The 12,264-nt window shown below is 42.7% G+C and overlaps 1 protein-coding gene across 1 annotated transcript in view; it reads left to right on the top strand.

Annotated features, from left to right (window-relative positions):
- GSR (glutathione-disulfide reductase) overlaps window positions 1-927 on the top strand; it is a 45,675-nt gene extending 44,748 nt beyond the window's left edge. The window contains exon 13 of the mRNA XM_069485232.1: window positions 23-927. Within this exon, the coding sequence (XP_069341333.1) occupies window positions 23-172 (150 nt within the window). The 3' untranslated portion in view covers window positions 173-927. The remainder of the gene's footprint in view (window positions 1-22) is intronic.
- The last annotated feature ends 11,337 nt before the right edge of the window (window positions 928-12,264 follow it).

Raw genomic sequence — 12,264 nt, 5'->3', positions numbered from 1 at the left:
GAAATTTTTCTTTTTGTCCCAGGTGGTTGGAATCCACATGCAGGGAATTGGATGTGATGAGATGCTGCAGGGTTTTGCTGTCGCGGTGAAAATGGGAGCAACGAAGGCCGACTTTGACAACACGGTCGCCATTCACCCTACCTCTTCAGAAGAGCTGGTCACACTCCGTTAGGAACCCAGACTTGGGTGGCTGCAGCTGGACTTGTAGACCCTCTGGAACGAACCAAATACTCACGTTTACTTCCTGTTCCAGTTTTACGTACTTCTTTATTTTAATCAGGATCTTCCAATAGTGGAAATTTGTAGTACGGAATAGAACTTATTTATGTAATCGGAAATTTGTTGTGTCATCCGGGATTGACTTTCATTTGATCACGTCTCACAGTATTTTAAAGTTTTCTTATTAACAGCTCTGTGCTAGTTTATTTTTTCCTGTCTAGCCTAGCCTCATCCCAAGTATAAAACTATGTGAAGTCCAATTAGGTTAATGTACTTGAATGGATATAGCTTGCTAATGTTTATAGAGGAAGACGATGGCAGCTCTTCTTCATATTTAAACAATGCAAGTGCACAGAATCTTTATATAATTTTTGAAGCCAGTACTGTGCCCTGTGTATTGCAAAGCTGCTTCAAAGATGTGACCTTTCTCTAAAAGTCCGTAACACAAGAGACCTGCCTCTCCTGTATTTTATTCTTTCTTTTGTTTTATTAAAAATGGTTTGTATTATTTTTATAAAATGAAGTGCATCAAACTTGGGAAAGATTTGAGGAAGCTGGTTAAATATGTCAGGGACATTTTAGAAGTGATTCTTGCTTTCAGAAGGAGGTAGATTCAGATATTTCAACTGTCCCTGTCTCTGCCAAGAGTTTTATAATTCAGTGAACAATGTCAATATTTGTATGTGTTCTTGTCATTTTATTTTTTCTGAAAACTTCCAAAAATTTGAAAATAAAATCAGTCTTGTTTATAAAATTTGTTATTATCAACTTAAATGGTACCAGTTTTTGTTTATTTGTTTGTTTGTTTGTTTTTTAAGAGATGGGGCTTTGATATGTTGCCCAGGCTGGACTTGGAATGCCTGGGCTCAAGCCATCCTCCCGCCTCAGCCTCCTGAGTAGCTGGAACTACAGGCACATGCCACCCACACCCAGCTAATTTTTTCTATTTTTAGTAAAGACAGGGTGTCACTCTTGCTCAGGGTGGTCTGGAACTCCTGACCTCAAGTGATCCTCCCACCTTGGCCTCCCAGAGTGCTAGGATTACAGGCATGAGTGACCGTGCCCAGCCCTTTCTTTTACTGAAAATCTTTCTGATTGGTCAAGGCCAGTTGCTCCACTGACTTCTTAAGTAGACCCAATGCCAATGAAAGAAAGATATTGCATGAGTAACTAGCTTATGTATTTGTGGTGGAGCAAGAAAATTGAATTTCCAAACCTGGCATGAAGTGATGTAGCCACTTTCCTCCTCCTCCCCACCAGCCTAAAAGAGAGTGGGCCAAGAGTCTGGGCTCCACCGTCCTGGTGGGTTTCTCAGTCTGCACTGAGTCTGACCTTGAGGTGTGCCTCTGTCGGGAAAAGGAAGGTTCTGACAGTCATATCTATTCTAACACCATGTGTTCTTGATCTCATATGTATCCTTTGTGCTGCCTGTGAACTGGTTCTATAGTAAACCAACATGAAAATAATCTTATCTCATCTGCATTCTCATCGGTCCTCAAGCCAGCTCAGCCCTTGAGGTGATGTGGCCTAACAGCCTCTATTACCCAAAGCACTGGGGAATATAATCACACACAAGACAGCACATTGTACAGTATGTGGCGCATTGTAGGTGCTCAGTAGATATTTATTGACAGAAAGACAATACTTGCTTTCAAGTAACCTGATAGTCTAGAATGAGAGAAAACATTTCTATACAAATAACAGGGCAAAATTAAGCACAGGATGACCATGTGATGTGTTGATTAAAATGGGACACTGTCAAGAGTGAAAGGGGGCACTATTTGAGATGACAGAAATTAGTACAGTCCCAAACAAATAGGACATTGCCACTAACCTAGTTATACATTATTAGAGTGGTAAAAGTGTACAAGTTCAAAGGAGGCAGAAATGCCCTGTTGCTGGGAAAATGAAGAAGGCTTCAATAAGGAGATTATATAAGATTTGGAGTTTGGGGGTTATAGAAGGAGAAAGAACAAGTGGAAAGCATTGTGAAGGCAGGATTGGACAAATGACTGTATTGCTGCCTAACAAGCTGCAACTTAAAACAGAAACCATCTTTCTTAAACCTCATGATTTTGTGGGTCAGGTATTTTCAGGCACGGGGGCAAGGCTCAGCTGGATGATTCTTCTGTTGGTATTGAAGAGGTCATTTGGTGATATCCAACTGGTAGATGGGCAGCCCTAGAGAGTCTAAAAGAGAGTCATTTATGTCTGTCATGTCGGCAGGCATGAGGGAAGGCTGGCCTCAGCTGGGACTGTCAACCAGGGTACCTACACATAGCCTCCCCAGTGTGGCCATCTAAGAATAATGGACTTACACGGGAGCTCTGTGCTGTCAGAGTGTTCTGAGAATCCCAGGCAGATGCTGAAAGCCTTATGACCTAAGCTTGGAAGTTCTAGAATGTCACTTTTGCCACGTGATGTTGGTTAAGCAAGTCACTAAGGCCAGCTCGGATTCAGGAGGAAGTGAATGGGACTTCACCTCTCTCAGTGGGAGAAGTGGTAAAGAATTTGCAGCTATCTTTAATCTTTAATCACACCTGGCCATCTCCCACTCATCTTACAAGTCTTGATTAAAGTATCATCTTTGTAAAGCTGCCTTTAATAGTTTTGTGGGGAAAAAAATTGTTTTGTGCAATCCGTAACACCTTGTCACATAGTAGGTCTACGCTACATGTTCACCTTGTGTATGTCATTTTGAACTTAGGTCAGTCATTTCTGTCTTCCCTATGTTATGTTTCACAGTATCGTTCCTGGGATGCGTTGCAGCAACTCTGGATGCAAGAGGGCAAAGTGTGTTACTGTGATTTTTGACGCTAAGATCGAGAGTGGAAAATAGCCAACATTTTAATCTTTTACCTTTTAAAAATAAGTAAGCAGGGTATTAGGATTCTCCAGAGAAACAGAATACTAGATATAGGTACATATAGAGATTTATTACAAGGAGTTCACTCATACTATTATGGAGGTTGGGAAGTCCAAAATTTGCTGTGTAGGCTGGCAGGCTGGAGACCCAGGAGAGCCAATGGTTCAGGTGACATGAAGGCAGTCTGGGGGAGACCCCCCTCCCCGGGCTCAGAGAGCTGGTCATTTTGTTCTATTCAGGCTTCAACTTATTGGTTAAAGCCTGCCCACATTGTGGAGAAGAATCTACCCAAAATTCACCAATTTAAATATGAATCTCGGCCGGGCGCTGTGGCTCACGCCTGTAATCCTAGCACTCTGGGAGGCCGAGGCGGGTGGATCGCTCGAGGTCAGGAGTTCGAGACCAGCCTGAGCAAGAGTGAGACCCCGTCTCTACTAAAAATAGAAAGAAATTATATGGACAACTAAAATATATATATACAAAAAATTAGCCGGGCATGGTGGTGCATGCCTGTAGTCCCAGCTACTCGGGAGGCTGAGGCAGGAGGATCGCTTGAGCCCAGGAGTTTGAGGTTGCTGTGAGCTAGGCTGACGCCACGGCACTCACTCTAGCCCGGGCAACAGAGTGAGACTCTGTCTCAAAAAAAATAAATAAATAAAAAAATAATAATAAAAAAAATAAAAAAAAAATATAAATCTCATCCCAAAACACCCACCGAGCTGATACATAAACCTAATCATTACAAGTTCACTCCTTGTCGACTTGGCACCTGTACACATTTTAAACACTCAATATCCAAATAAAGACAATAACAAGGTCATATTTTGAGCTAACATGATGCAACTATCCCAAGTGCAACCAAAACACAAACCCTTTTCCCAGGAAAGGATGCAAAGTCCTTGGTTAATGTTTACTCTTCTTGATATCTAAATTCTATGATGTAAACTTTTTAATACTTAAATACTATGAAAGTTAATACATCTTATGTTACATGATAAAGGGCTGAATAAGAGAAGAAAACCAAGACATCTGATATGTGTGTATATGTGTGCACAGACGTATTCATAATAAAATAAGGAGGAAATATGACAGTTACAGTCCGTTTCTGTAAGTGGTCACGTGGTCCTATCTGATCTTCACAACAACCTTCTTTCACTACCAATTCCATTTTCCCTTTGCCTTCGGCAAGTGCCTCAGCTGGTTGTGGTCCTTAACCTGGTTGGGTGACCCGAACCATTCCTGAGTCAGTGCCATTAGTAGTCCTGCCTGAATTGGGTTGTAGTTTTGTACAAACAATAACAGGATATGGTAATACAAAGAGACATTCTAGGGGATCTCCTGCATTTCAGACATATTCTTCACCTCCATTGTGGAGGAGCAGTCCCATTTCCCCTTGGTAGTCAGGATCTATCACCCCTGTCAACACCATAACTCCTTTCTTAGTGACTTGATGGCACGAGGAGCCAAATGTGACAGTGGCAATCCTAACTTCTAGTTCAATGGAATCGTGGTCAATGCTTCCGATGGAAGCATTCCCCCCATTGGAATTAAAAGTTCTAGGATAGAAAGGTATAACATTTCAGGAACAGGAAACAAAAATTTTGCTAGCGGGTCACTAGTGGTGATGATGGTGGTGTCACTCCTATCCCTTGATTTCTCACCTGTGAATCCTGGCTATGGGAGAAACAGTGCCATATCCTGGATGCTGATTGGGAGCATATACAGCCTCCTAGAGAACCTTGCCCAGCCCTATAAGATATTGCCACCTGGAAGGCACTATAATTGAGTGTACAAAAGGCCATCGCACTGCCAAGCCAGCTGCTTCACGATGGTGGGAGACATGGTAAGAGCAGTGAATGCCATGAGCATGGATGTGTTGCTGCACTTCATTTGCCGTGAAGAGAGTCCCCCAATCAGAAGCGATGCTGTGTGGAATACCATGATGGTGGATAAGTGAGTCTGTAGGTCCACAGATGGTAGTTTTGGCAAAATTGTGGTTTGCAGGGAAGGCAAATCTGTATCCAGAGTTAGCATCTACTTCAGTAAGGAAGAAAGGCTGCCCCTTCCATGATAGTAGTTCAATGTGATCAACCTGTCACCTGGTAGCTGCTGATCACCCCGGGGAATGGTGCCATATTGAGACTGAATGTTGGGCTCCACTGCTGGCAGGATGGGTACCCAGCAGTGGCTGTTGCCAGGGTGGCCTTGGTGAATGGGAGTCCTTGTTGCTGAGCCCATGCATAACCTCCATCTCTGCCACCGTGGCCACTTTGTTCATGAGCCCTTTGGGAGGTGACAGTGGTGATTGAGGAAAGAGGCTGACTGGTATCCATAGAACGGGTCATTCTATCCTCCTGATCATTAAAATCTTCCTCTGCCGAGGCCACTCTTTGTTGAGCATTCACATGGTGCACAAAAATCTTCATGTTTTCAGACAATAGAAGAATTGATTAGACTGCCCATCTATTTCACTTCTAGAAACACCATAATCAACTAGCCAAGGCGAGTCAGGCTATTGTGATAACTACTGACTGTTATCTATCCGGTAATCACACCCCACTTGTCTCTGGCAAGTAATCACCACTGCTACTTGGCCCTTGCCACCCGAGATTCTGGATGTTTTATGAGATTTTATGTCCAACAAGAGAACAGTATGACTTATCTGTGAGTGTCAGATCATTCTCCATGTCAGCAGCTATACTTTTCTTTCTTGGGAGGTTATTGGTGACTTCTGAGATTCCAATTTTAGTAGATTGGCAGGGAGAAAAGGCCAAATAAAAGTGGTTGAAAAGATTTTCCATGGTGAGGAAGAAGTGACAGCAATCTAAAACCATTCATTCATTCCATTGAAAAGAATGTATTGTGTGCCTTTTTTCCCCCCCGTTTGAAATGAGGTCTTGCTATATATTCCAAAATAGAGTGCAATGGCACCATCATAGCTCACTGCAACCTTCAACTTCTGGGCTCAAGCGATCCTCCTGCCTCAGTCTCCTGAGTAGCTGGGACTACAGGCATGTGCCACCACTCCCAGGCAAGTCTTGAACTCCTGACCTCAAGTGTTCCCTCCCCACCTCGGCCTCCCAGAGTGCTAGGATTACAAGCATGAGCCGCTGCTCAACAGGACTGCTAGAGAGGCCAGGAGGAAGCTATTTGAATATGAAAAATCTGTGTGTATTTTTATGCAGGGAATGGAGCCAGCGTGCAAGGAGGTGGGAGGAGATTGATGATGCTGTCAGAAAACACGGTAATTGAAGGAATAGCTTCTTTCAGAGCAAATGCTGAACATTTTTAAATGCTTTTTCATTTGTGTGGGCAAAAAGATCTATTTTCTTCAAGATCAAAAATGATGATATATTTATCTCCCTTAACACCATGTCAACCTTTAAGATAGATCCATGGTTCCTCTGACCTACAGCCCCAAACTTGACAACTGGCCCCAACCAATCTTTCCAGCCTTATCTCTCTTCTCAGACTCCACATTCCAGCCAGACTGGAAGGACAACTCACCCATCCCGGCCAACACCCTCTGCCTGGGAAGGACAGTCTCTTTGCTGTTTCAGGCATCATCTCTTCTCTTTGCCTCTGCTGCGTCTCTGCCTGTGGTATCCTGCTCACCCAATGAACTTGACCTCTCTTCCATAGAACTGAACTCCTCTTCCCACCAGGCCAAAGCAAGCTCTCTGTCCTCATTCTAAAGTGTTTTGATCATATCTCCTAGAACACTTATCACAGTCTGACTTGTACTCCAGATCTTTGTGAGGTCATCTTTTCATCTTTACTAGATTATATTAATAAACTCCTTGAAGACAGAAAGCATGTCTTATTCAATCTAGTATTTGTTTATTGTCCTTCATCCTCAGACATGTCAACCTAAAAACAAACAGAGAGAGACTCTGGGGCATTGCAATGGGAATACACAGGCCAGAGTATTATTCATATGTGCAAATTTGGGGAGGAATGGGAAGACAAAGGATTCTAAAGGAAAAAAGTGAGGAGGATTGCATAATTGTTTTGAAATAACTATCCTTGGCTACAAGGATCCACAAGGGTGACACCAGCCGGAGGTTGGGCAGGCAGTTGCTGGGCAGAAGTCCTTGCAGAAGTATTTTTGTGTAACGTTGTGATGGCTTCTGTGCAAGGTTGTGGTTTTTATTATCAGGATGCAAGTGTGAGAACTCTCTCTTCATGGCCTTCCCCAACTCTCTTTGCCACAGCTTTTTTGTTTTTAACATTAGTGACTGCATTTTGATTCTGACAACTTTCACAGACATAATATTTATAGAAGATCCATGATTACTTGTACAATAAAAATGTACATCAAAAACAGGTCAATCTGATTAACAGGAAAACCCAAAGCCTCAAGAATTTAGAAACAAAATATACAAGAATGAGGAAAATGTTTTATGTAGGAAAATGCTTTGCCATTCTACTTGAATATATTCAAGGAAATTTCCAAAAAAGCATGGTAGAAGACAAAGTAATAAACAGTAATCGCGAGACTGAAAGAACGAGGGAAGAGAGAATTAGTTGGTAGCAGCAGCAGCCATGGAGGCCGAGTTGGGGAATAGTGAAGTCAGTCAGGTACCAGTATTGTTACCGCCCAAACGGAGGGGTTCATTAGCTTGGCAGGTGTCAGCCAATGGACACAGCCAAGTCGGTTAAAGCAAGGGGGGTTGTCACTCTGTACAAGTAAGGATCACACGGAAGACGACTCCCAAAGCAGTGTGTCCCAGAACAAGGCTGGGGGGGTGGGAAGGGTGGGCTGATTTTATAGCCAGAGGGTAATGAGCTGTGATCTGATTGGTTCTTGCAGTGATGTGCTGCCAGAAGGCATGATCCAATTGGATCCTGCCATGGTTGACACCAGCGCTCGATCTGATTGGATCCTGGATCCTGCCATGCGGTGTCCACTTCTTAATTCAGTCCCCGCTCCTTGGTCCCAGCACTTAGGTTCCGCCCATGGTTGCAGGCTTGGTTCGTCTGGGCACGCTCAGGTTACACGACCTTCAACCTAGGGGTTCCATGGCAACTGGAAAACAACTTAAAACTTTGTTACAGAAAAGTTGAGCCAGATTGGTCTGATGCCGTTACAGTATGACATGGAGGAAGGGCGGAGGGGACACCTGCTTCTGGGGGGCACCTCTACAGTGGCCCTTGGGTTATAAGAGTTGTGGTCTAAGTTCAAGATCACGCGGCTTCAAACAAAGGATGAAGACTTTGCTAGGAGATACTTGGGCACAGATAGTTTTAAGGAAATAATTTTCCAGATTCTCAAATTCCTTATATATTCTTTAATTAAACTACTGGCTTGAGGTGGAAGCCTCATACAGTGTTTTCTGTCTCTCCCTGCCGCAGTGATCACACTTCTGCTCCTTTCTAGGAGTAGGTGTGGTACATCATCACCCCGGGGCCCCAACCAGAAGAATCACTCACATATTGGTATCAGCAAGCCTGTTTTAATAATTAAAACACCACACGCCCGAGAGAGAAAATTGTGCCTTTCTCTGGTGTGATAGGCAGACTAATGTCCCCCTCCCCCCAAAGATAACTGGGAGACTGTGGATATTTCACCTTACATGGAAAACGGGACTTTGAAGACATGATTAAGAATTTTGAGATGGCTACTCGGAGGCTGCAGTAGGGGGATCCCTCTAGGCCAGGAGTTCCTGGCAGCCTGGGCAACATAGCAAGACTCTTATTTCTAGTAAAGAAAAAAAAAAAGAATTTTGCTATGGGGGTAGTGTCCTGGGTTATTCAGATGTGCCCAATGTCCAGATAAGGGTCCCTCTAAGTGAAAGAGGGAGAGAGGAGGGTCAGTGTCAGTGTGAGGAAGACTTGATTGTCCACTGCTGGCTTTGAAGGTGGAGGAAAAAAGGTTCCAAGGGCCAAGGAATGTGGGCGGTCTCTAGAAGCTGCACAAGGCAAGGAAATGGATTCTCCCCTGGAGTTTTCACAAGGAATGCAGCCATCAAGATTGTGGTCATTTGTTACAGCAACAATAAGAAGTGAATACCTATTTCCGCTCTAGGCAAAACACGGCGTTGGAAATGAAGCATCCATCTTAGGTTAGAATGCAAAGGCAATGCGGTTGTCATGGGGACGTACACAGCAACACATTTATTGGAACTGAAGGATGAAGTCAGGCTTTTTGTGAAAGTTCTATTTTGGCTTTGCCAAGTAGGGTAGATGAGGGACTTTTCCATGAATTGAAGGAGCTAAATCTTTATTTCAAGGTGCTGATAAAAACATGTTTAAAAGCAGATGATGGGCTGGGCGCGGTGGCTCACGCCTGTAATCCTAGCACTCTGGGAGGCCGAGGTGGGCGGATCGTTTGAGCTCAGGAGTTCGAGACCAGCCTGAGCAAGAGCGAGACCCCATCTCTACTAAAAATAGAAAGAAATTATATGGACAGCTAAAAATATATATAGAAAAAATTAGCCGGGCATGGTGGTGCATGCCTGTAGTCCCAGCTACTCGGGAGGCTGAGACAGGAGGATCCCTTGAGCTCAGGAGTCTGAGGTTGCTGTGAGCTAGGCTGACGCCACGGCACTCACTCTAGCCTGGGCAACAGAGTGAGACTCTGTCTCAAAAAAAAAAAAAAAAAAAAAAGCAGATGATGAGATAAACACGTGTTATCAAAAAGTGTTATACTCACACCCATTACGATGACCATGATAGAAAAAGGAAATTAACAAGTGGTGGTAGATGTGGAGAAATTGACCCCCTTGTGTATTGCTGGTGGGAATATAACAGGGTACAGCCACTATGGAAAACAGTTTGATAGCTCCTCAAAAAATTTAACATAGAACTACTATGTGATCCAGAATTCATTTCTTAGTATGTACCCAAAAGAATTGAAAGCACGGATTTAAACAGATACTTTGTTACAGCAAGTGTTACAGCGAGTGGTCCCGAGGACAAACCAAGCGGCACACGGAGAGTCGGAGAATCAAGGTTTATTTGTCAGAGGGGTCTCGCCATTAAATTCTGAGCCCTGTCTATCCAATTTTTCCCATTTTTATTAAGTTGGGGTGATCCAAGGGGTGAGGTGTCAGGTGACTAATGCCCGCCAGGTAATAGGTTAGGTTAGTTGCCACACCAGGTAATAGGTTTAGTGTCATGCTAATGTGCCAGGTAATAGGTTAGTTGATGGGCCAGTTGTTAGGTTAGTATTATGCTGATGCGGGTCTTCCGTGAGGGGTGGGGGTGCTGTGGCTCATGTGGCTGTTGTGTTAAGTAATAGATAGGGGTTTTTCTTATCAACTTGTCATGCCGTTGTTCATAGCAGCATTACTTGCAATACCAAAAGGCAGAAATGACCCAAATATTCATCAACAGATGAAAAAATAAACAAGATATAGTATACAGTGGAATTTTTTAAGCCTTAAAAAGGAACGAAATTCTAACACAGGTGACACCACGGATGAATTTTGAAGACATTATGCTCAGTAAAATAAACCACACAGACAAGGACAAATATTGTATGATTCTATAATACTTACATGAGGTACCCAAAAATAGGCAAATTCATAGAGATAAAAAATAGAATAGAGGATACCAGAGGCTGAGGGGAGGGGAAGAGGGAAGTTATTGTTTAATGGGTACAGAGTTTCAGTTTGAGATGATGGAAAATTCTTGAAATGGGTAGTGGTGATGGGTACACAACATTGTGAATCACCGAACTGTTCACTTAAAAATAGTAATTTTTATGTTATGTATATTTTACCGCAATAAAAAGGATTGTACTAACAAAGATATGTTGAAATTAATAACATTTCATTTTTTTGCCTTATTTTGGGTTAAACAAGCTGCCTTTAAGTAAAAGAATAACAGGTACACTTAATAGTCTTTTGCTAACTCCTAGTAAGGCCACTTGTACATAATTCCGAGAAATTGAGGGAGTAAATTTCTCTAATGACTAAATAACAAGTCAGGTGATTTCTGTTTCCTTGATTTCAGCAAAATGTAGGAGGATCTAGTTGATTTTGAGTCTCATAAGAGATCATGGAGATAATATTTGATGATATGTCATTATGATCTTTGGAAGAATTTCAGAGAATTGAGTGACTGGAAGCGCTATCTCTAAACTTCCAGTCCCATCTACTTATGGGCGAACTGAGTACAGCAGCCCTTGCATCCAAAACAGAACTTTAGAATACAAGTGATACCGAATTGAATCCTGTCTCATTCTAGCAATAACCCGTGGATACACAAAGTTTTTACTAAAAAGCCTTATTTATCTCATTAAGAAATCTATTCCTGAAAAATTTTTCTTTTGTGTTTAAGAATAACTTATCAAAATTGGCAGCTTTTATGGTTTTGATCATTTGTGTGCTGCCAAAAATAGTTATGACTCATGTAGAAGAAAAAAAATTTTTTTTGAGACGGGGTCTCGCTCTGTTGCCAGGGCTGGAATGCAATGGCATCATCATAGCCCAGTGCAACCGCAAACTCTTAGGCTCAAGTCATCTTCCTGTCTCAGCCTCTGGAGTAGCTGGGACAACAGGCCACACCATTGTGCCTGGCTAATTTTTAAAAATTTTTTTGTAGAGATGGAGTCTCGCTATTACCCAGGCTGGTCTTGAACTCCTAGCCTTAAGCAATCCTCCCTCCTCGGCCTCCCAAAGTGCTAGGATTACAGGCACGAGCCACCATGTTCAACCTGTAGGAGAAAAAGTATTAATCTAAAAATATGACATTAGAAGTTATTCATTCATATGTATATATATGTGTATATATATAGCAATGGCTTGACTTTGAGTTTGGTAAGCAGATTCTTTTAGTGAGCTAGCACCATCTCGTGGACAGTCATTGGAAATAAAAATGTGTGACCGTCATATATGTGCATTTGTCGTCAAGAAAATCCACTACATGACTTGTCATATCAGTTGATCAGAATAGAGTCCAGAAATATATGTGTACATAGCATACGATCAAGGCAGCGTTTACAATCATTGTAACTGCAGAGCTGAGTCTGTTGAAAAGCAAACCCAGAGTCTTACCCAGTGAGTGGCTGAATTACAATGCAACCAAATTCCCAACCTCTCAATGTATCTGCTGTCAAAGTGATAGCATTGATTGGGAAAGAACGAGATCCTGAAAATGGGAAAGGGGACATATGGGAAGATCCTGATGAGGCTGAGGACACTGAACCCCTAAATTCTGCTGAGTCTTCTGAC

The sequence above is a fragment of the Eulemur rufifrons genome, chromosome 12 (assembly GCF_041146395.1).
Source record: "Eulemur rufifrons isolate Redbay chromosome 12, OSU_ERuf_1, whole genome shotgun sequence".
Lineage (NCBI taxonomy): Eukaryota > Metazoa > Chordata > Mammalia > Primates > Lemuridae > Eulemur > Eulemur rufifrons.
The sequence above is the reverse complement of the archived record's forward strand: the minus strand, read 5'-3'. Positions and strand labels throughout refer to the sequence as shown.